Source organism: Bicyclus anynana, chromosome 7 (assembly GCF_947172395.1).
Source record: "Bicyclus anynana chromosome 7, ilBicAnyn1.1, whole genome shotgun sequence".
Taxonomy (NCBI): Eukaryota; Metazoa; Arthropoda; class Insecta; order Lepidoptera; family Nymphalidae; genus Bicyclus; species Bicyclus anynana.
The window spans coordinates 16,604,336-16,630,696 of NC_069089.1; the positions used below are offsets into that span (position 1 = coordinate 16,604,336).

The following is a 26,361-nucleotide window of genomic DNA, read 5'->3' on the forward strand; positions in this document are numbered from 1 at the left end:
GCCTCATAAGAAAAAAAATTTGGTTCAATTTGGTTTCAAAATAAAAATAACCCATTTACTTCACAAAACATATAACTTTTTAAAGACATTTCTCTCAACTATTACAATCTTTAATAAAAGAAAAAAAAAGATTCTTGTTCAAGATTCTTAGGATGCAATATTTTTCTTCTAATTAAATATAGCTTTTATATTTAAGAATTTTCAAAATATGCTGAAGTGTAGCAAACAAGTTCACATTTGTATCTATTAGTTAGAATAATATATGATCAAATCATTATAATCAGCCGATGGATGGCCAGTTTCGCGCTTGTTTTATAAGTATCGATTATGATTATATGATGATGATAATGAATAATATAACTATTTATAGAATGATTATCATAATATGTAAATGATATCTTAAAAATATATTATGTGAGCGATCTAGTTAATTCATTTCCTATTTGACTAACATCGTTTCGCTTCATAACAGTGGAAGAATTTTAGGCGACCTGTTTCACTAAGGTCTAAATTCTTCTGTTTATGTGTAAAAGTTATGTAAACATGTCGGGTTCGATTCCCAACTTTATTATTTATTTTAGAACTGGCGGACGCCCGCGACGTCGTCCGCCCAAAGACCTCTTTAATCCAGCCCTTACAGTAGTATCGCTGTAAAAATGGAGTAGCTTCTCCCGTTTTCCCAACATTTCCCTTCACTGCTCTGCTCCTATTGATCTTAGCGTGATGAAAAGTATACTATAACTTGCCCAAGTTTCGTTAAAATCCGTCGAGTAGTCGTCGTTTTTGTTTCTATAACGAACATATAGAAAGACAGACAGACAAACAAAAATTTTACTGATTGCATTTTTGGCATCAGTATTGATCACTAATCACCCCTGATAGTTATTTTGGAAATATATTTCATATACAGAATTGACATCTCTACAGATTTATTTTAAGTAGATATGCCCTTATTATGTATTTTTCAATATGCCCATTTCCCTCGTACTAATCGGAAAAGACTGTATTAGTAGGTATGACAATAGACCAGCGGACAGGGTTCGAACCTCGAACTTTCGGTGATGAGTCCCTTTGCTATTGAGGCTTCTTGGAACAATCTGTGATTTTGCATTTTCTCAATTGCCTCAGATTCGAGCTCTTGATAGAATACGACAACTGTAGTAAAATCCTAGCCTCCTCAGCGCTGTAGCTCATCGAGGATAGTAATAGCCATGCTTATTTCAAGCAGCAATGCTGTGTTTCAGTTTGACACTTTAATTTACATTATTCTATGTTATCGAGACGTGCGGAGCGCGACTGCCAAATTCCAGAGAACAACCGACAACAAACCGAAAAGTTCTACACGTTTGTTATTGCTAGAAATTGGAATAGTGCTGATATTGACAAAGATAACAGTCGTAAATGCCATTACGGAAGCTCACATGGTAATGTTACACAATTAATTATACAACCTTAATAGAAATATAGAGAACCCTCGCTAAGGCACCTACGCATCATTTTGTAATATGAGTGAGAGTGGTAGGGATTTCCGAACGGTATTCTGTGGACCGAGGTATTTAGGACAGGCAGCGGACCGAAGCAGTGTTGAAACAAGCAAACCTGACATCTAGACCGAGCAAATATATCACTTACTGCATTAGGACTAAAGTTCACACGCACTGCAAATATTATATTTGCTGGTACTCGTGAAAACCAATACGAAAGACCTTTAAAGGTTTGCTGATTTCGACTTTGCGTTTAACGTTGAACGGGTCAAGTTGTGTTGGACGTGTCTCGTGTAACTTTGGTGCAAGTATGAATGAATCTTGCGAAAGTTATACATGGGTGCACTGCAGGTAGAGTTGATGTAATGCAAGTGCTTGTGAATGTGAGAGTAATGACCCGTGGGTCTTTTTGGCAACCGTGAAGTTCAGGGTCGCTTGATATTGTGCCCTTTTAATTTGACGGCCTCCGTGACGGAGGCCGATGCGCAGTGGATTTAATGACGGAGGTCCTGGGTTCGATCTCCAACTCGACCGATTGAGGTTTTTTTAACTGGTCCAGGTCTAGCTGGTGGGAGGCTTCGGCAGTGGCTAGTTACCACCCTACCGACAAAGACGTACCGCCAAGCGATTTAGCGTTCCCGTACGATGTCGTGTAGAAACCGAAAGGAGTGTGGGTTTTCATCTTAGATTATATCGTCGCATACCATCAGGTGAGATTGGAGTCAAGGGCTTACTTGTAAAGAATAAAAAAAAAAATTGTTTCATATTCAATCAGTGACCCTGATATCCGCGTCTTTGTAATTAATTCTGATAGAAAGTCAGATTAAATTCCAATTATCATTTTATATTAAAACAAGCCGATGCCGAGCCGAATGATATAGAAAAAGAAAGAAAGATTGCGCCTCACTTAACCCCTAAACACTATTGTATTGATTGAAACTCAAATCACTTGTCCAAGCATCAGAAAACCACTGTCATATTTGGCACAACCTTGAAGAAGGATCCAGCTCAGCATTGTGCTGCATGCATTATCTTTTTTATTTTATTTTTTATCTTAAAGAATAAAGTGCTTATATTTTTTGCATTGTGTGTTTTTATGTGTATTGATTTTATGATTAGCATTTTATTTTTTACTGCATACGGAAATTTTGCGAGAAGGTTTCTTTTCCTGCATCATAAATATTTTCAGACTCGTTCTGACTCCTGTCCTGTTATGTTCTGTTATATTATTTTTTCAGATTATTACGTATCTCTATCCGCTATTAATAATCTATAATCTCGTGAACTAAACGGCATCAAAGTCGTAAAAGCTTAGTAATAGAGCTTTTTGTGACAAATCTCTTCCGGAGAAGCATGCACTACTACATGCTAATGTTTGCTGTCAACAAGTATTGCTGTGTTCAGCTGGCCTATTCACTAATTTGGTCTTTATTATAATAACCTATTTAAAACATCAAATCAACTGCGAAATGTCATCTACGAGTTCCTATTGTGTGATATCCACAAAGGGTTGTCAGCACCGAATGACATTAGTTACATAGAATCTCAATTTCGTATTTGGCAACTAACATACGTCAAAGTTAGTGAATTAGCCTGCTGGTCTGAGGGGCATAGTATAATAGGCGCATGAAAGTATCACCCCGTCAACCTGAGGTGATAAGCACAGCTCACGTTGACAGGGCGGTACTTTGTGGAATGTTCCTTGAAGTATTGTTCATAGCTGATGACTTAATCTTTCTATTATTATGAAATTAATAAGAAAGAAAGATTTTATTTGGCAAATCTTCTTCTTTCTTTGTCATATTACCACTCCACAGCGGGGCTAAACAAGCATTTCAGCCTCTAGGGGCTAAAGTAATTTTGTTTTTTTAATTTTTGTCTGTTACGAGTACTAGCGAAGTACTAGCCTACTTAATAACGAAGGAGGTTTTATACGTAAATAGAATCACTGTAGGTAAGGCCTAACCTAACCCGATTGTTTAATAAAAATAAAACTTGAAATTGGAATAAAATGCAGCGTTCTTGTTAGTAGAATGCGGTTATTTTTTTTTTTTTGATTTTTATTGAGTTGCGTATTTATAGAGCGAGATTTGAAGACAAGGTTGTATGGTGTAATAATACCTTTGCCTTTTCTTCATGGGAAAAAAATATATAAGTAAAGAAAATAAAATTACAGAGCGAGAATTTAAAAACAATAATTATTGTCGTGAATAATCTAATTACTTGATATTTTTAAATAAATTCATTGTGGATTTGTGACTGTAATTTACATGTTTCGCAACATTAATTGTTATTTCTTCATCTAGTGAGAATGGTGACCCTAATTTGGAGCTGGATCAAAAAAGACTTACAAATTAAACACCTACTTACGAAAAATTTAATAAGTGGAGAAAAGAACAACAAGTCATTGACTAACGCATGGTGTTTTTAAACAATTATCTCCCATGTTTACCCCTCATACTCATTATTTGACTTCACTGTAGTCGGAAATTAAGTTACCGGGTAAAAGCATCTCCCCGAAACATCCAAAGTTGTAGCATTTTGTACCTACATTTTAATTTTCAAATAAAATGAAACATTGAATACTGTACCGAGTTATTTTATTTTCTCAATCGTAGTGAAAAGTATTGTGTATCGGGGCTAAACCCATTATAAACTCGGGGTCTGTTTAGGCGACACTCGCCTTACAGTTCGTGCCCTAAAAATACCTCGTTTAAAATGGGGTTTTTTAGCCCCTTGTATAACAATCTACTATTGTACGAGTCAGTTCACTTGCCTCGTAGGTGTCTCAAAATATACGAGTAGGTATATTAAAAAAATCGTTTCTTTATCAAACGATAATAAACAAATGGGTTAAATATATTAGTCTAGCGGCTGACCGAATTTTTTGAACTATATGAATTTTTTCGGGATGAAAAGTAGCCTATTTTCTGTTCAGTTTAATGCTTAAGCTTTGAAAAAGTGACAGACACACTTTCGCATTGGAAATATTAGTGTGGATGAAGTGAGAGTGGTAACAAATATATTGTGGTTGTATGCAGAACATTTCCTTAGATATTAATTCCGCAACGACTCCTTTGTTCTAAAGCGACCGTGTTTGCAAAATTTTAAAACGCTTTTCCTTTCTTTGTTGATTTCCTGCTCTATATTAAGACAGTTTTACACAACTTTATCTGTAGATATATATCGTACATTTATATTGTATTAACTGCCTCATCTTAGTGGTTAGTCTATGTCTTCAGATCACAGAGTGTTGGGTTCGAGTTCTAGGTTAGGATATGCGATACTTAGTTTTTTTTCTTTTAATATAATTTTTCAGTAAATTTTATTAGCCGTTCTGACAGTGATCGTTAAAGTGTTACCTATTACCTTAAACCCACCAATTCACATTGGAGGAGCATGGCGAGTCTTTCAAATCCTTCTCTCACAAAGAAAGATGCTTTGTCTTGCTGTGGACCATTCAAATGCGGTGGTACGATGGACCTAATGTCGTGATTTTCTAGTAGTACAGGAAATCTAGGAAATATGACTACAAGAATTACATGACTCGAGATTTTTAACCATCGGTAGGGAGCACCCCAACAAGTATAACTTCAGTACATCGACCGCCCCCTCCCTTCGAGTAGCTCAGAAACTAAAAAAGTTTTTAGATTGCGTTTTTCTCCTAAACTATGAGGTTTAGATTAAAGTTTGTTTGACAAAAAATGTAGAGGATATTCTCATCTACAATTGTATCATCTAGTAAAACAAAGGTTCCCATACAAAATGCCAACCAACAGCAACCACCATTATTGCGGCACCGTAAAGGCGGATATACGAGTATTATGAAACTTGTATTTCAAAAAGAAGTTTCTGCGAAATTTTAAAAAATAAAGCGGATAACAATTTTGCAGTAAACCAAAGTTTTTGTTTTGTAATCCTTATAACAATTTAATTTTCGATTTGACGAGCATTCATTGACCTTAATCGAGATCGAATAAGTACCAGAAAGTGTCAAAAACGTGTTTTCGATTACCTGGTGAGAAATTTTGATTAAGGGCTAAGTACTTTTATGGCAATCAATGTACTCAATTTTGATGTGAAACTATGAACAACTTGTATGTGCCAATCAAAAGCCATAATATACTCGAGAAAATTTTAGTTAGCTCGGGAAAATTCGGCTAGGCTTTGAATATATCGTTGCTTTTTAGGCGTTTGGTGTAAAACTAAATTTGTATATAAATGTATTATAGAGATCCATCATGGTTAACTAGTGCGACTACGAATTATGTGATCCTTCAAGTTCAGGGTCGGGCTATGAAATATTATTTTGTATTTCTTCGTTTCAAGTAATTCTCAGTAGCAAACCGTAGTTGGAAAGTTGATGGTTGGAAGGAAAAATGTTATGCCATCGGCCACGATAATAATTTAGAAACATGTAATAAGTGACAATTCCCAAGCCCAACAATCCGCATTTGATTTGAGCAGCCTGGTGGATTGTAGCTTTAAACTTCTTCCTTTGTAGGAATGACGGCCTCCGTGGCGCAGTGGTATGCGCGGTGGATTTACAAGAGGCTTCGGCCGTGGCTAGTTACCACCCTACCGGCAAAGACGTACCGCCAAGCGATTTAGCGTTCCGGTACGATGCCGTGTAAACCGACAGGGGTGTGGATTTTCATCCTCCTCCTAACAAGTTAGCCCGCTTCCATCTTAGACTGCATCATCACTTACCATCAGGTGAGATTGTAAAGAACTAACTTGTAAAGAATAAAAAAAATCAAAAAAAAAAGAATAATAAAAACCTTTGCTGATATTTAGTTATTTAGTTTTATTAATTTAATCTTGTATGTACAGATAAAAGTAGATCAGTTTGTTTCCAAGCATTGCTGTCATTATTTTTCTTAATGAACGCAGTCGAAAAAAAGTAAGTCAACAAAGTCTTTTTAATGTATTATTAAGGTATATGCAGTGGTAAAGTATCGGCAGGAACTGTATAGCGATAGGCCATCCAAACCTACGTTGTATAATCTGATATAAAGGATGTTCTTTTTGCTAAATTAATACTTATCACACTAATATTATAAAGGTGAAAGTTTGTGTGTAAGTGTGAAAGTGTGTAAGTATGTTTGTTCCTCTTTTACGATGCGGCTACTGAAGCGATTTGGCTGAAATTTGGAACTTTTCATCCCGGAAAAATTCATGGTTCCCGCGGGATTTGTGTAAAACTGAATTCCCCGCGGACGAAGTCGCGGGCGTCCGCTAGTTTATAATAATGCAAGTTTTAAGATAATAGCGTGCAATAATAATATATTAAACAAAATGTAAATATGTTTTTTTAATCGATCATCACAAACTTTCCTATATATCCATTACATAAGTATGATACATACTTACACAACAAACAACATGCGTTTATGAATTAATAAAACAAGTTGAAGGGATTTACGCCGATTATTTACGGTTGTTAATTGAAACGTAGATTATTCCGCCATGGCCGTTCGCTTCAATCACGTTACATCCGAGTCATTATACCACTATGCGTCCCTATTATGTATCTCAGTGTACCATTCAAACAATAAGTCACTACTTACGGTTGACGGCCTCCGTGGCGCAGTGGTATGCGCGGTGGATTCACAAGACGGAGGTCCTGGGTTCGATCCCCGGCTGGATAGATTGAGATTTCTTAATTTGTCCAGGTCTGGCTGGTGGGAGGCTTCGGCCGTGGCTAGTTACCACCCTACCGGCAAAGACGTACCGCCAAGCGATTTAGCGTTCCGATACGATGCCGTGTGGAAACCGAAAGGGGTGTGGATTTTCATCCTCCTCCTGACAAGTTAGCCCGCTTCCATCTTAGACTGCATCATCACTTACCATCAGGTGAGATTGTCGTCAAGGGCTAACTTGTAAAGAAAAAAAAAAAAAAAAAAAAATTACATCGATTTTCGTCGTATTTACGTTTTTGTGATCACCTTACATAGTTATTTCATTGAAATGACCTACACTTTACCATGTTACATCAAGTGACAATGATTTTTTGTTTTGACGATCATATAACATGTATTTCAACGAAATTACGTAAATAACGATTTTTCGCTTAAATAATGTATTGTATACTATAGTCTGTCAAGTTCATTGATGACACTCCCAAGATATGCAGGCGACGGGGGGAAAGACATGATTACGTTATTTCGTGGAAAACACAATATTAGATGATTGCAGAAACGAAAATACGACGAAAAACGATGTATTGAATGGCACACTGAGGTACTCGTATATAATAACCCTGCAGAACTATCTGAATACGATGATAGGTGGAATGGCTTTGTGAGCAAAAGTCTTGCTTTCTTTTGTTAAGTTTTAAGGCTTCGCTTATTATTATACAACTAGCGAACGCCCGCGACTTCGTCCGACCTTAGACTGCAAAATCTGTTCTTAGCGGATACCTACTAACTATATACTACCTCTCCGCCAAATTACACCTTTGTGCGTCACGCTTGACGCATACAGGTGAATCCGCAATTTCGAGATTTTGTGATGAATGACCTTTCGACTAATATACGATTAGATTAACGACTTTATTTGCATAGAAGTAGTTTTAATTTGTCTTTTAAAAAAGTCAAAATCTATTTATAAATGATGAAGTTACAATGTAACAAACATTTACCCCTATATCAATAAGTAAAATTGCCTACTCGTAAATTTAAATTATCTGATACGTATAGAGTAAAATATTATGTGAGGTGTATTTGTTTTGTTAGTAGAGCCGTGATAGCCCAGTGGATATGAGGTTGTGGGTCTGAATTCGGTCCGGTCAGTTATATGCATTTTAAGAAATTAAATATCACGTGTCTCAAACGGTGAAAGAAAAACATCGTGAGGAAACCTGCATACCAGAGAAGTTTCTTAATTCTCGCATCCGAATAATTCTTTCGCATTGGGCCAGCGTGGTGGACTATTGGCCTAACCCCTTTCATTCTGAGAGGAGACTTGAGCTCAGCAGTGAGCCGAATATGGGTTGATAATGATTATGATGATGATTTGTTTTGTTGGTATTTGAATAAGATCGCATTTTAAACATGATATTCCTTCAAACTATGATCAATGTTGAAACTATGCACTATCCAAAAACACAATCTAATGCACTCGCAAAAAAAAAGGAAATGGCTTACAATCAGAACATCCTGTAGTCACCTCCCCCGTGATCCCACCCTTAGCCAAAATGGCGCCCGAGGGTAGGCTGGGGAGAAGGGAGAAGCTCATGCTCAGTTGCGACAAAGCTTCAGATGAGAGGGGACGTGTTGTGAAAGTGATAAAAAATATAATGTGATCACGTTTGTGATAGTGTAAGCCTTGATATCTTATTATGTAATTAAAAAATAATAAATTAAGGTTATTAGTTATTTTGATTTTGATATGGAACATAGTTTAGTGTTTTATTAATTTAAATTCGAGAGCAGTGATCGGTGGAACGAGAGAAATGGTCACTGTCTGTCGATGTTGATACTCGTGCCACAAATACTGAAGTTTAAATTTAAGCTAAATGAACAGTGTTTGGATTTTAACCGTAAAGTTTTAATTGTGGAAGTACTACTACCATAATCGTTGCAGCCGCCATGCAGCAGTAGCGGTCCAAAGTGTTGTCGGTGAAATTTTAGGACATTTGGTCGATTCCTGTAGTTCGTTTCATGTAACATGGTGCAAGTGACAGTTCGTTTCACTCTTGTAAGTTTGCTGCGATTTACGATAATAAAACGTATGATTAAACGTTATACAGGCTGTCACCATGCTATCTGAAAAATGGCGATTGTGCCTCTGCTAGATAGTGTGATTCTGGCGATGATTTTTCATTTAAGATCAGTTAATAAATTGACGTAATCTGTATTTTTTTTTTAAATATCGGTAGGTACAGAATTTTTTAATAGATAGTCTGCTTCTTTAATATTGATTTCGAAAATTGTTTTCGACCTCAGTCGCTTACCTCTTACTATCAGATAGATCGTTCTAGCTAAAATATCTAGGTAGGTATGGTGTAGGTTTCAGTTAATTAGGGTGTGATTTCGCTATTTTATACTCGTAATATTCACATATAACAAGTTTTATTAGAATTTGAACATTATTTCTATGGGATGCAAAAAAACGTCACTAACAACGAAGTTGCTTTGGAAATGAGCGATGTCACATCGCTGTAACTTTACAGAATGCATGGGCTGGTTCTATGTATTCGATGGGTTGTTTGATAAACCATGTTCTCGTCATCAACCCATATTCGGCTCACTGCTGAGCTCGAGTCTCCATTCAGAATGAGAGGGGTTAGACTAATAGTCCACCACGCTGGCCCAATGCGGATTGGCAGAGCAGAGAATTAAGATAATTCCCTGGTATGCAGGTTTCCTCACGATGTTTTCCTTCACCGATTGAGACACGTGATATTTAATTTCTTAAAATGCACACAACTGAAAAGTTGGAGGTGCATGCCCCGACCGGATTCAAACCCACAGCCTCCGGAAACGGGGGCAGAGGTCATATTCACTGGGCTATCACGGCTCTCGGCTAATAAATAACTATTTAACGGTGTCTATTATTTAGTAGATTGAATGTAATTTAACTCAAGTAGCAGAGTTGCAAACGACCTGATTTACGTTGACGGATTTTATCATACGCACTGTATACAACCTTCGTTACATAACAAAAACATAATAAACACATTTACTCTACTTTCGTTGATCTAGATTGCGGAATATTAAATGCCTCAAAACTTGACTTTGGATGCAAAACTTTCCATTGTATTTGTAAGGCTTCAACATTGTAGGATCATGTTAAAAGTTTAACTCTTGAAATAGGCAAATAGGAACACTTTGAATTCAGATTATTCGCCTTTTTCGATGTCGGTTAAAAACTTGTATATTTTTCGTATAGTACATATATTAATTTAATGTATATTGCAGAAAAATAAAAAATAAATGGTTTTGTAGTTTTGATTGTGTTAGTAAACTAGTCTATCCCGTTGAGTTTGATCCATTAATTTATCATTAACCATAGGTGTAGTGGGGGGGGCCGGTTGGGCCGTGTCCACCCTAGAATGGACCTATCCCCACCCTAAGATTCTGGGTTACCATTATGGAATTCTATTATGATACTAATAATAGACTTGATGTCGGGGCTAGGCCCACCCTAGAAAATAATCCTAGATACACCAACGTCATTAACCCTAAAACAACCGCTTTTTAAATGTTCGTCTATTTTGTATTTTTCTGTTTGTTCGAGCACGGGTCAAAATGTTTCTAATTTCTGAGTGATAGATGTGTCTCAATGACTTCCGATAAAAAATACTGAATTTTATGTAGACAAATCCGTTCAAAATGTAATTAGTGGACACCCACTAATTATTTACACCAACTAAAACAATAATATTTGCCTAACTAAATTAACTACCTAATAATATTATAAAGACAAAATAAAAGGAAAACTTAAATAAAATAAAAAGAAAACCCCTTCAATTAGGTACTAATTACTGTATAACAAAAAGTGTGTTTAAATATAAATTGAAAACATTGCACAAAAAGTATATGTGCATGTGCTTTTTATCAACACTAAAAACCATGAGGTATTATGTGTATTTCCGAGTAATAATATAATATTATTACACTATCACGGGTATGGGATGGTGGTTTTATCTAGGCAAAGCGCAAAAGGTATTAAATGCAAAGTTCAAAAAATAATTAAAAATATTTGTTGTGTACCAGCTCCTCAGACCTTAGGACTTTTCTCGCTAGACGTTACCTCTCTGTCAAAAGTATATGATCACGATCTAACGTGTTTATAATAAAACACATTTTAACATTGAACTGTTTCTTTATAATCGATGTTTCATTGTTGTAATCATTTGTGTCGTGTAAAGAACTCCCTAAAAATGCCGATTTGTGTAGTTGCATGGCGTAAGAATGGCAACAACTTCTAGTTTACTAAAAAATGATTTTACGTTTTATTTGTATTTCTACCTTAATTATTATTATCAAATTTGTAATAAAAACAATATCTAAAAAGAATCGTTTATTTTAACGGAGCAGCAAAACATCGATTCTTCTGAAACTAATCTAACGTGCAAATGAACATTCTGTGCATTATTCTATTATCTGTATTCTGTGGATAGTTTAAGCGTTGTGTCTGTTAGTCTGTGTAAAAATTACATGTGTATGCATTGCGAATCTAGTTTATAGTTGTGTGTAGTATAAGGACACATAATATATTTATTGGTGTTTAATATTTTCGATAAGCGAGTTTACCTCGTCCCCCTCAAAAAGCGACACAATTTTGTTGGTCAATTTGGGTGCGATGCATCTCCATATCTAATTCCTCTATGACCTGCTCGTATATTGACAAATCAAAAATGTATAGGAATGACATTTACTATTGACATGTCACGTGGTCAAGTTGTCGACCGGATCTGTCATTCCCATACATTTTTTTTTTAGTTTTCGAAGTGTTAGCGTTGGTAGAAAGAGAATCGACGTGCCACTTGGCTAAGCGCCCAGGACCACTATTTTGAGATCCAACGCATTACCTATTGCGCCAGAGAGGTTGTCAGACCAATACAATAATCTTGGTAATAAATATTTATCAAATTTTGTATTTATGAAGGTTTTGCTCTTAAGTTCATCTTATTTATTATTTACATATATAGTTTTTAGGGGGAAAACGCATAACAAGGTGACATACATGAAATTTTTGTTTAGTACTTTAGAAGCTATGATGTCATCGATACCTACATATCATACATATACATATGCAGTATATGTATAATATGTATATACTACACCCTATACGAGTTTATATAGGTTGTCCCGTAATTTAACAGGATAAAACGCAAATGGTATAAACACCAACTAATTGTCTAAAACTAATTTGAATAGTTTTCCAAAATACCTTAGGGTGACCAAGTTATATTTTATTTTTTCCAATTTTTGAATCAGTTTTCAATGCTGTATATTTTCGGATTATTCTATTTTTAAATCACTTTTCAATATGTAAATAATGTTTTAAAGATCTGATTATTGTTAAATTACTAGTGTAATTTACTATACCCTATATATACCCTGTAACGACAGGAGGTAAAAAAGATCCTGCAAAAATTATAAATCTTATAAACTTTGTTTCCAGGTTCAGCAAATCCGAGTGGTAGTCAATAAAATGCGGCCAAGCCTCTCATGACAGTCGGAAGTAACCACGCGAGCGGACGCAACATGGCGCTCTCTAACAACTCCATCACGAACACTTACCACCGACTGTTCGTAGAGTTAGCTGGTAAGTTCACAGTCTAGTCTTTCCTCATCATGTTATTGCCACGTTGCAACGACTTGTGGTACGGAAGGCTTCAGTGAGCTCGTGGCGTTCGAGCCGTCCTCATCTCTTGTTGTGTAATTCTTTATGGGTTACTTGGGATAGGCGGGGAAAATGACTTGAGTCGAAAAGGGGAGTGTTAGATATCTGTGAAAGGCGTCTTTAACCCTACACACATCGTTCACAAGTGCGTGACTTCACTCAAGGTCATTCTCTGCCATTGTAGGGTCTTATTTTGGTTACAGTTTGATTTGTTAATTAAGTTGCCCTGACAAATGTTGTGAATCTCTGTTCGATATTAGTTTCTTATTTCTTATATTTGTAATCACTTTTGAGTCTGCTAAAAATCATCAGCCTCACCCGCTATAGGGCCAGCAGGCCTATTCACTAACTTTGATTAACTTTTGGTTGGGTTGGGTGAGTTTTTTCCTAATTGAAAATCAGTGCTACATACTTTTTTTAGGAAGTATGTGGCAAAATGCTGACTTGGGGCCTTTTACAAAGTTATGCCAAATGTCGTAGGACATTTTATTTCTCCACTGTTTGAGGGGACAGTTAAGCTATAATATAATTTAGGATTTAATAATATGATTTGTGGCTATACTTAAAAATAAAGATCTTTCTTTCTTTGTACAAGCGTTGAAAAGTGAATCTTTGGGTATACACAAAAACCAACTAGCTATTGTTAGTAATTTCGTATTTAACCGATCTTATTGACCAAATGGAAGTTATAGTCAATGTCTATAGAGCAAGAGCAAAATGTATAATTGCTAATAGGTAGCGTTTCAAGACATTTCAGTGTTTATCGATAATAGATTATTTATAGGTAAAAACAGTCATTCGATGTATATCATAGAGTACTTAGTGGATAATCGTAATACGTATATTGCCTAGTTGTCATTGTAATGGGCTTTACAATATACGAAAAATGCGGTTGTTATTGATTTGATGTTAATTATATTACGTGGATAATATATTGGCGTATATTAAGTAAGATAAATTAAATGATGCTGCTGCAGTTGACGGACTTGGAATGATAATGTTTGATCAGATGCTCTCTTCAATAATAACAGAAACGACGACTTAACCTTAAGGATATCGCACATTAGCCGGCCACGACCACGGCTAGTTGTTCTCCGTCTTTGTCCTCGCAATATTGGCGGGCTACAACCAAGGTACTAAGCATACCTAGCTTGGTGGCAACTAGTCGTGCCGGCCGTTCTTATGGATTCTTCAGTTAATTCGGTCGTTGCGGCGTAGTCGTGGTCGTGAGCACGATCGCCTGTCGTTGGAGCTTTCTACACTATAAAGGTAAAATAATGTCTACAGGGGAGTTATGAGCTTTCCAGGAGTATTTTCGCACATGTTTGAGTGACTAACAAGCTTCCGTAGGCACGTTTTTGAAGAAATCTTCCACAGATTGAAAAAATGAATTCAACGACTCCCAAAAAACGATAATCGGCATCCATTGTGCTGTAGAACGGGTTGCACAAATTGATGGTCGGAAACGGCATGTTAATTGTACAATCCCGTCTACGGCGCATACATCAACAAACTGCAATATTTTACACAACACAAGGCGCAGCCGATAACAAACCATACGTCTGCAGTCAGAAGATAATGCATGACGATTCAGAATCTACGCTAGTCTAAAAAATAAGAAATGTAAGTCTGTAGTAAAGACGATGCCTCATTAGTGCGTATGCGCATTGTACGGCATACATGGGTTAAATTGATGCACTACGTCACAGCGTCAGAGGACGAGGCACGCACCCAGCCCGTCTCAATGATGCATCAAAACACTATCCATCGTCCGTTGAAACGTCGCCAAGTCACAATAAAGCGGCGACGCAACGCTTTGTTGTTACTTTTACTCTATTCTTATACTTTAAAGACGAAAGGTTTTTGAGGTTGTAGATTAATCTCTGGATCGACTGAATCGATTTTGAAAGTTCTTTTACGTACCAAAAATTATTATTCGTGAGTGCCATCACACTGATCACACTAATATTGTAAAGGCGAAAGTTTGTGTGTGTGTAAGTGTGTAAGTATGTTTATTCCTATTTTACGTTGCGACTACTGAAGCTGATTTGGCTGAAATTTGGAATGGAAATGGAAATGGAAATACCTCTGGATTAACACATACTTTTCATCCCGAAGAAATGTGACAAACTGAATTCCACGCGGATGAAGTCGCGGGCGTTCGTTTAACTACCATATTCCCATGGTAACAAGAACTACGTGAGTGCTAATTACATAATGGAAAACGACTCAGCGTCGACTTTGCGACGTCGCAACGTAAAGCAACGCATTAATGGGACATCGCTTAGTTTGTGTGGTATCTATATACAATTTGTAGTGTCCGAAATACACTCGTTTCTGTATATTTCGTGGTTAAGGACGAATAATATTACTGCTCAATACACTCTGTCTTCTATCGTGACATAGAAGTAGCGCTATTCTGTACCGATATTTTTATAACTCGACGGTGTGTTTGAATGTAAAGTCAAAGTCAAAGTCAAAATTCATTTATTTCAATTAGGCTTACTTTACAAGCACTTTTGAAAGGTCAAGATTATGTCATAATTTAATTTAATCTAATGGTGGCAATAATAGTCGAAAACTTAAAACTAAAGTTACGAGGGTTCCAAATGCGCCTTGGTCCGAGAAGAGCCCACAACAAACTCAGCCAAGGTTTTTTTTTGTTTACCACCATTTTACAAACTTATTTAAAACTAAGCACACAGTCGTACATTACAGTTTAACATCATGCTTTGAATTCAGCTATACCTCATTCCGTTTAATACAATATTAAAGATAGAGGGCGACAGACTCAATTTCGAAGTTCACATTGTCGAGTAAAAAACATCGTCACAGAATAGCGCTCTAGAGAGCTTTGATGTTCAACTGTTGTAATAGCAATATGATATGCAATTGACGTTTGGGGAGCTGTCTTAAATATCCCAGTTTATCACCATCATTGGCCCCTTTTTTTCTTAAAAAAAAAAGAATACTCTATATTTCTATTCCCCTAAATAATATTTTGAGATAATCAAATTAAGTTGAATGTAGATTGCGCATTGTAAATAAAAATTAAATTCGACTGACTTCAAAAACACAAATTTGTACCCATTGAACTAAAAAATTAAGAATAACATCATATGTGCTAACTATTGATCGGTTTGAAAGTGGTTTTTAACCGACTTCAAAAAGAAGGAGGAGGTTTCTCAATTCGACCCTATATATATATTTTGTTTTTTTAGTAGGTAGCTAAGTACATTTTGTGTTTTTAAAGTCGATTGAATTTTTATTCATACCTAATATTATGCTAGCTTATTATGGAAGAGCTGTGATAGCCCAGTGGATATGACCTCTGCCTCCGATTCCGGAGGGTGTGGGTTCGAATCCGGTCCGGGGCATGCACCTCCAACTTTTCAGTTGTGTGCATTTTAAGAAATTAAATATCACGTGTCTCAATCGGTGAAGGAAAACATCGTGAGGAAACCTGCATACCAGAGAATTATCTTAACTCTCTGCGTTTGTGAAGTCTGCCAATCCGCATTGGGCCAGCGTGGTGGACTACTGGCCTAACTCCTCTCATTCTGAGAGGAGACTCGAGCTCAGCAGTGAGCCGAATATGTGTTGATGACGTATTATGCTAGCAAATATTAATTTAATTGAAGCAATAGTTAATATTTGTGATTAAATTAATTTTGTTTTAATGTTTGTACTTGACCTTGCATTACATAACAGGAATTGGCTAGCGGATATAGGTTGACACTTGACTGCCTGTTAGTGGGATCAACTTGTAAATATTTTAACTTTAGGTCAAGGTTTTATGGTTTCCGGTTATAATAATACGCACGAGCACAAAATATAAACACAGTCAGCGTGTAATAAAGACCTGAGTGCCTAGTGGGAGTTTCCAATATTTTCATACTGTTACTATCGCGTTGACGTAAACGCGAATTTCTAAGGAAAAAAAAACAGCGCCATCTAGTGGCACTACTGCACAACTGTTTCAATTCCATTTAAATTCGCTTTTACGTCAACGCGATAGTAACAGTATGAAAATATTGGAAACTCCCACTAGGCACTCAGGTCTTTATTACACGCTGACTGTGTTTATATTTTGTGCTCGAGAAAACAAAATTTTATATTTATTAAAGTCAATAGTCCTGCGAAATTAATGTCAACTTTACCATATTGATATGGAAGCTCATTTCTTTTTATTACTGGTTATTGTCTTCCGTGACATTGGTTGTTTCTGGTAATATGTCAAATTTGTGACCTTTTACAATAAAGAACAAAGTGGTTCGTGGACAATGACAATGCATGATGCTATTTTTAGCATTAAAAAAAAATAGGTACATAAAAAATGCAATAAATACATAAAAATACATTTATTTATTTATTTTATATTTTATTTAAATATAAATATACATTTTTATAACTATTCTTAAATAACATAGCAGTGTGACATAAACTTGATCGAGTTTCTCTGCACACTGGCAAACGTCGCGTCGTCAGCACTCTGAGTTCTCAATCAATAAATACATAAAACGTATTTTTATGTATTTATTGCATTTTTTTTTGGACGATTGAGGGCTATGAAATAGCGTGACAAACATTTATGACATTCTACTAATATGATAAACGCGAAAGTTTATATGGATGTTTATTACTCTATTACGCCGCAACTACTGAACCGATTTGGCTGAAATTGGGAATGGAAATAGATTTAACTCTGGATTAACAGTCTACTTATCTGACGTGTCAAAAGTGCTTGTAAACTGAGCCTACTTGAAATAAATGAATTTTGAATTTTGAATTTTTTTGAATACTTTTCATCCCGGAAAAGTCCACGGTTCCCGAGGGATTTGTGTAAAACTAAATTCCACGCGAACAAAGTTGAGGGCGTCCGCTAGTATGTAATATTAAAATAGATCATGTGATATATGACATAGTTTTATATGACATAGTTTTATGAATAAAATGTGATATGTCTAGCTGTCGCAAGCTATCGGTGTACTGTAAAGTTACGGAATGATGCGTTTGCAATATGTTACAACACATGTAGGCGCCTTAGATGGAATATGTTTAGTGCCACTAACGTAACTATAAGGAGGTAGGTTTAATATTTTTGTAGTGTGTATATAAGTTTTTACTTATAGAACATGACCTAAAGTTCTATTAGTAAAAAAAAAAATTTGCAGTAAAAAAAAAACTAAAACAGTTTAATTTTTTTTTTTTGCAGGCTTAGTTTACAAAACGTCAAGTTTCTTTATTTGATTTTTTTTTATAATAGGAGATTGAATATTGATTGAGGCGGTGAGACCCATAAAAAAAAACGTCACGCGTCTCCGTGACATCCGCTTAAACAAACTTTTTTCATAATTTGTATTAAAAAATTTAACACTAACAACAATTAAGTACGTAAATTAATATAACAATCAATAATTAACCCCAAATCAATAAAAAACCCATAAAAAATACTTCATCTTATTTCGTTAGTTTTTGTGTACAGTTTTTTATATAAATAAAAACATAAGACGCCATTTTAAACTTATTTCGTGGTTGTTCATTATGTCGATATATCGACAATAAAAATCTCGTCGTTTTATCGTGGTATGTACCCGTTTAAATAACATTCATAAGACGCCATACTTGAATAATATTGAAAGTTACAGATGCGACACATTGTGTCGTACTGACTCGAGAATGTATTCGTTTTTAAATTTTGTATTTGGAGCGGCTACGACACCGTCGTGTTCCATGCGATCCATCTGCCTATTTTTCTTTATCTGTGTATTCAATCTATACTTTTCTCAATTCCAGATCCTCGGACCAATGATTGGTTCCTCATCAAGAGTCCTATACCGGGACTGACAATAATAGGCCTGTACCTGTACTTCACGCTGAAATGGGGTCCGCGGTACATGGCTGATAAGAAACCCTTCCAACTGCAGAAGACGTTGGTGATCTACAACTTCATACAAGTTATAGCAAGTTGCTGGTTGTTTTACGAGGTTGGTATCGATCATCATTATTATAAACCTATTTTAAGGGTCCACTATGAGCCTCCGTACTTGTAGGAAACGGGTATTGGAGCTACCACGCCGCTTCAAAGTGGGTTGGTGGGCTCACAGTGATAATTTTTGTTTATGAGGTAATGAGCATAACCTTACTAATATAATAATAATGACCAGGAGTGACGAATTAATGTCTTCTTATTTACTGAGTTTTTTAGAAGAAAACAAAAAAAAAACAACAACAACAAACTAAAAATATAATTAATACCAATACATTTTAAATACTTATTTGAATTTACTTTAGATATTTAGGGTGTGAGAACCAGCTTGAACTCTACCGAAAAAGTGAGTTGAGTAATATCATTTAATGTGTACAAATTACCTAAAAACAATTACACCAAAATGTTTAATTAATTTATTTAGGCTACATTTTATAATTGTAAACTTCGTTATAACGCGTTAAAGTGAAAAGACTTTATAAAGTTACACGAAACTTGTGGTTTTTTCATAATTGCGTTGGTTTAAAATTATATTCTACTAGCTGACGAACTGAACCATGTATTTTCCGGGAAGAATAGTAGCCTATGTATTAATCCAGAGTATAATCTATTTCCATTCTAAATTTCAGCCAAATCGCGCAAAACATACACACTTTCACACTTACACACAAACTTTCGCCTTTATAGTAATTGTGTGATTATCATCTCCAAATACTTTTATATAGGGGTATACCTGGGTTCCTGAGGCTAATGCTGTACCTATTGCCCCTTTGCAGCCGTGTGCAATACTTTTTCTCGTAATAAGTTGGTTAAGGTGAGTTTCGGTGTGCTATGAAGTTATATTATAAATTCACCTACAATGTTTATTTAGTGCGTTAAACACCTCGTAACGCTCGGGACTATTTTTGAATCCCTTTCCTAGCTCCTGGTTCAATCTTATAATCCTTCGTTTTTACCGATCAATACATGCGATCGCAACAAACAACAATTTTGTTAACTTGCCTAATATTGCCTTATTAGAACAATAAAAAACTATAGAACTTTTGACGGCCTCCGTCGCACAGTGAATTTTAAAAATTTAAAAGACGGAGGTCCTGGGTTCTACCTCCGGATGGGCTTATTGAAGTTTTCTTAATTGGTCCAGGTCTGGCTGGTGGGAGGCTTAGGCCGTTACTAGTTACCACCCTACATACAGGCAAAGACGTACCGTCAAGCTATTTAGCCTTCCGGTACGATGTCGCGTTGAAAATGAAAGGGGTGTGGATTTTCATCCTCCTCCTAACAAGTTAGCCCTCATCACTTACCCTAAGGTGAAATTGTAGATAAAGGCTAACTTGTAAAGAGTAAAAAAAAAAACTCTTAGACAGGCTTTGAATTAATGGACAAAATTGCTAGTAACGCCGCGGACACCAGTAATCAGAACACGCCAATGTTTTTTTTTTATCAATGTGGGACCAACTAACTATCTATCATAAATGTAATTAATTGCAACATGCCATTTGCCTGTAACTACTTCTGCTTTCGGAGTGCCATTGCAGACTTTAAAAAATCACCAGTTAGATTATTTTGTAATTTAAGTTTGTTCCTGTATCTATCATTAGACACTCGATGAGGCAATCAAACATTTGATTGATGAAATCGTATAGCAGTTAGGTACGGATATCGAGCTGTGAAAAAGTAAAAAAAAATGAGGACATTGACCCGTTACTGACGGTTAGAAGTAAAATAACGTTATCTTTCTTATATATGACCATGAAATTATTTTAGGGATAGATGTTTTTGTCAAATTTAATTTGTTTTTTGAGAGATGCAGTATTTTTTTTTTAAGGTTAGGATGCAAATTTGCGTGAAAATACCTAATTAATAATACCAATGTCTGAATTTTAGTCTAAATTATTTTGAGTTGAGCATGACAAATTTTAGTGCAAAATTATTTGTGGAAACACAGGTGTACTCTCTATATTCTAGCTATCGGATTTTGATGGATCTGCCACACACTGTGTAGTGGCGTGGGAAGTAGCGAGGGAAGTAGGCAGTCGTGTTGCTACATTACTCGTTCTGCCGCATTTGCTTCGCTCCTTACTGTGGGTGCCAGACAGGGTAACATCGCGGCGACATCGCGTCAGCGCGAGCAACAGGTCGAGAAGCATTAAATGGTTGTGGAGTTACGTCGAGAGACCTATAACTCTATTGGCTCCTAAAGCACATGTCTACTCCAACCTAATAATGGATAGAAGAAGTTTATATGTCCTCTATATAGTAGGATGACTTGGTTCTCGAATCCTTACTCATTCACTCTTGATCGTGGTTGGACGTGATAGCCCAGTGGATATGACCTTTGCTTTCGATTCGGAGGGCGTAGGTTCGAATGCGGTCCGGGGCATGCACCTCCAACTTTTCAGTTATGTGCATTTTACGGAATAAAATATCACTTGTCTCAAACGGTGAAGGAATCGTGAGGAAACCTGCATACCTGAGAATTTTCTCAATTCTCTACGTGTGTGAAGTCTGCCAATCCGCATTGGGCCAGCGTGGTGGACTATTGGCCTAACCCCACTCATTCTGAAAGGAGACTCGTGCTCAACAGTGAGCCGAAAATGCTAATGATGATGATGTCTAATAAAACAAATATAAAACACTGAAATGGTTAAAAATAACTTTAATATCCAGAGAAGTGACGTTTTTTTTTATAATTTCAGGGCCTCGACGCTGGATGGTTGAGGACTTACAGTTGGAAATGTCAGCCAGTCGACTTTTCCTCGACGCCTGAAGCTATGAGGGTAAATGTTACACTTTTATATGATGTCGTTGTTGTTTCATTGGTCGCCCAATTGTCGAATTTTGACAATGATTCATTTAAATAAAATTTGAATATTTTATAATTGCAAAAATATTGCAAATACCAAACTTAACCTTTAAAATCAACTCACTTATTAATAAATACTAGTCAAATAATGTTCTTTACATTTCGTCAAGTTAGACAAGTACTCATTTTTTTAACAATCAGGGTTGTCAAGGCCCTCTTGCCTATTTGCTAGATTTGCATCAGTGATATCTACCATTTTGTCCTCATAATCACTTCTGTAGCCACCAGACTACAGAAGTGACAAACTCTTCAGCATTATATATTAGTATAGAGTAAAGAGTATAGATTAACAAATGTTAAAAATCGATGGCTGACGAGGGATTATCATCACCAAGATTCCAACTGGCTGTTACTGAAATAATTCTTGGAGTATAGAAACCTCAAAGGACTCAATACGAAGACGGTACGGTGACGACCTTCGTGGCGCGGTGGACTTAAAAAACGGAGGTCCTGGGTTGGTTGGGTTTGCCCAATTGGGGTTTTCTTAATTGGTCCAGGTCTGGCTGGGAGAATTCTGGGCTAATTACCGCAGTAGCGACAAAGATGTATCGCCAACCGATTTAGAGTTCCGGTACAATGTTGGGTAGAAACCGGAGGTGGATGAACCGGAGGAGGATGAAGGTTACCTAACAAGTTAACCCGGTTATATATTAGTATAGTGAATTATTATCACTTACCATTAGGTGATATTGTCAAGGGCTAACTTGTAAAGAATAAAAAAAGAAACATATTCGAACCCAAGACATACTGTCACGTACAGAAGCTGCATAGGTTAACCACTGTACCAAAGGCGTATAAAATCCTCTTTCATTTCTGATTCCAGGTAGCACGAGGCGTATATATCTACTTCTTGGCGAAAATGTCCGAACTACTAGACACTGTCTTCTTCGTGATAAGAAAGAAGGAACGCCAGATAACGTTCCTGCATTTGTACCACCACACCGTTATGCCGATGATATCGTGGGGTGCAACGAAATACTACCCCGGAGGTCATGGAACTCTCATAGGAGTGATAAACTCCTTTGTGCATATAGTGATGTACACTTACTACATGTTGGCTGCCATGGGGCCGCAATACCAAAGGTTCTTGTTCTGGAAACGTTACATCACTACTCTGCAAATGGTAATGACATTATCTCTTTTATCTTTCTCTCATTATCTTTTGTAGTTTATAGCGGTAAACTCAAGTCAATCTATTTATTTAAAATAGAAAAGATTTTTAATATTGATATGTTCACTATAAAATCTTGTTAGGTTAGCTAATTACGCTAATAATTTGAAACAGAAGATCCCTTAATTACGGACAGAATAAAGTAATCGACTTGGTATTACATGGATCTCGCAACTTTTTGCGGTAGAATAACTGATTGCGAGAGTTGCTTTATTTTATCAGTGTTGTTTTTTATGGCATTAAATATATATATTTTTACTTACCTATCATAATAATTCCTATTTCTAGGTTGTTTGAGCACTTGTTTTTTTATTAAAATGTTTTTCTTTTTACTTTTTAAACAATATAAATTGTTGAACATTAATTTTGCCATTTTATTATTGTTCTAATTTCAAATAAATTTTCATTTTTCAGCTCCAGTTCTGCATCACCTTCCTCCACTCCTCTCAACTTCTCTTCTACGAGTGCGGCTATCCGCGCTGGTCTGTCGTCTTCACTCTACCCAACTCAATCTTCTTCTATTATCTTTTCTATGACTTCTACTATAAGGCTTATGGAAGACCTGAGAAAAAAAGTAAAGACAAAAAAGCTAGTGGAAGCATACAAAACGGTTTACAAAATGGATCCATATCAACTGGGAAGAAAATTGACTAGATAACTTTGTATGTTTTATTATACAATGTAAATATAGTTGTACAACACTAGGTACTAGCAATGAGCATGTATATAATTTCATTGAATTATGTTACTAATATTGTATTTTTATAAATACTCGTATATTTTTTTTTAGAAATATGCATTATATCCAAAATAATTTAACCGATAATTAACGCGAACAATATGAGGATTCTTCTTACTTTTTTCGAACGACGCGACGCGTGACGACGTTGAAAATAATATTTATAATTTCCTCCTTTAATAATTACAGAGCAAAATCTCAGAGCAGAGAAATAAATACAAAATAATACGAATTAAATTACATAATAATACTCTGATCGTAAGTCGTTTGCTATTTTGGTCAGGCGGCCAGATTTTAGGTATCGTTATCTTTTTTAGTTTTCAATGTTGGCAAAAACTTATTATTATGTTTGTATATTGTATATCTGTAAAAATCTATATATACAGAAGCCCATTTTAGTCAAAGAACAGAAAAAAATGTTACACGTAGTAGTTCCAAATCTGAGTAACATCTTGCTCATATTTTTCCGTGACTTGGCGATAAAATAACTTTCTTACAAGACTAAAGGTAAAAATTACGTTTTGTATTATCAAGTAACGTCTGTAAGCCTTGAGATCTACGAGTAACCTCATCTTGGACCATAATATCACACATTAATTTATGAGTAAGAGAGGTCACCGAATTGGAAATTTTGGATATTATGCATATCTCTTAAAAAATAATCTAGTACTCTATTAATACTTAAAGTAAAATAGCAGAATTGTCGGTGTTTTTAGAAGCTAGAAAAAGTATTTACCATACCAAAAAGGACATTTTGTAAAAATTGTAATGTTAACAAATTAGTTTTGTTTGTTTTTGTGAAAACAACATTTGTGATGATTTTGAAATTCTCTGAGTTACCTTTTCATCCCAAAGTAAACAAATGCCTTTGGTAGATTATTATACAAGAATCACGCTTAGTTTGAAGTATGAAAAGAAGGTAGAGGTCTTTATTTTTTATTCGTGAAATATGAAAAGTCCATATCAAAGGAAATTTGTTTCAAACAGATTAAAAAGACCTTTTTAAATTTTTTAACATAAATGTATATAAAAATATCTTTTTTAATCGAAAAATAAATAGATTTTCTATCACAAAAGTACGGACAATCCATAAATCTAATTATATAACACAAGATTTTTAATTGTAAACTAAAGAAAATTAGTCGATGTTTTTACTTTTTAACCGAATTCAATAAATGTAAGACGTTCTCAATTCATCGTGAATGGTTTTATACAAAGAATGGTCGATCGATGTACAATCTTTCAATATCAATTTATGTTTTTATAGAATGTGAATGAATGACAGATACATACGTCATCATCAATACCTACATATAAATATAATTTGAAGTGTCTGTATATGATGTCTAAATAACTGAGTTTTTTTTAAGTGTATTATCGCGGGATTTTTGTACAACTAAATTTTACGTGGACGAAGTCGTGGGCGACCGCTATTAGAAATATAATTAAGGATCAAACGAACTTACCTGGAAGTGAAGTTCGATCATAATTATATGATCAGCTCACTCGACCCGATTTAAGTTAACATATTGTAGTATACACCTATGCTTCAGCCTATGACACAGTTTTTTTAAAGATATTAGGAACGTTTTTAAATATCACCATGGCAACTCGAACATCACTCCTGCACGGCCCGAGGTCGCCATTTTCATTCTGTATTTCTGTGTCCAAGCCTAGACACACTTATACAAACAATCGTAGAAATATTAGAATTTATATAATAGTCAAGTTTGGTTACCATTAAAATAATAAATATTTTTTAAGAATGTAATAAAGTAAGTACTAAATAATGAACTACGTTTGATAAGGAGTTCATTTGGTTATACATATTTACCTATCAATATAAATAATATGAAGGGCGCTTAGGAAGAAATAAGACTAAGAAAATTTTTGTGATAAATAATTTTCCTTAGTCTTCTATATAAATTAAGTTAGTTTTAAAGCTATAGTTATTTGGGTAGGCCAAGTAACTTGTGTATATAGTTATAACAATTTATACAGACTTAGTTTAAAAGTAAATATATTGTTTCTATGTATGCGATATTGGAATATTGGCCAAATAGATCATCAGATCAAAACATTGGCAAAGTTGATGAATTTTACATAGTGGTTATATTTGTATAAACAAATTAAACGATTTTTTTTACTGTCTGATGTTTTCTTTGGTCGAGTCTCCTCTAAGAATGAAAGCAGACTTCACACACGCAGAAAATCAAGAAAATTCTCTGGTATGCAGGTTTCCTCACGATGTTTCCTGCACCGTTTGAGACACGTGGTATTTACCTTCTTAAAATGCTTACAACTGCAAAAGGTGCATGCCCCGGACCGGATTCGAACCCACTCCCTCCGGAAAAGCAGAGGTCATATCCACTGGGTTATCACTGCTTTTCTTTGGTTCCTACTTTAAAATAATAACAAAAACTGTTATTTGCATTTACATCTAAGTAAACATCATCATCACGATTTATGAGACCTCATATGAGAGTCTCAGCATAGATATAGATAATTCAGTAGTTTCAGGATCATCAGGATCATAAACACTTTTTCAGGATCATCAGGATCATAAACACTTTTTTTAAACATTTAACATAGGTACTTCTTATACAACAGGGCATCTTAACTCAGACATCTAAAACACATTATCGTAATGTTGTTTTTATTCTTCTCACCTGATTGTGTTGATGCAATCTAAGATGGAAGCGGGCTAACTTGTTAAGAGTAGGAACTCCAGGAGGAGGAAATCCACACTCCTTT

The 26,361-nt window shown here is 35.5% G+C and overlaps 1 protein-coding gene across 2 annotated transcripts in view; it reads left to right on the forward strand.

Moving 5' to 3' along the window:
* Positions 1-25,756, forward strand: part of LOC112044103 (elongation of very long chain fatty acids protein AAEL008004) — a 44,391-nt gene extending 18,635 nt beyond the window's left edge. Inside the window, exons 1-6 of one of the 2 annotated variants that reach the window (XM_024079848.2) lie at positions 8,728-8,806; positions 12,621-12,764; positions 18,639-18,829; positions 21,531-21,611; positions 22,521-22,820; positions 23,283-25,756. In XM_024079848.2, coding sequence (XP_023935616.1) covers positions 12,668-12,764; positions 18,639-18,829; positions 21,531-21,611; positions 22,521-22,820; positions 23,283-23,522 — 909 coding nt within the window. In that variant the 5' untranslated portion in view covers positions 8,728-8,806; positions 12,621-12,667 and the 3' untranslated portion in view covers positions 23,523-25,756. Of the gene's footprint in view, positions 1-8,727; positions 8,807-12,620; positions 12,765-18,638; positions 18,830-21,530; positions 21,612-22,520; positions 22,821-23,282 lie in introns of those variants that run through there. The other variant, XM_024079847.2, reaches the window with a different exon arrangement.
* Positions 25,757-26,361: the final 605 nt, after the last annotated feature.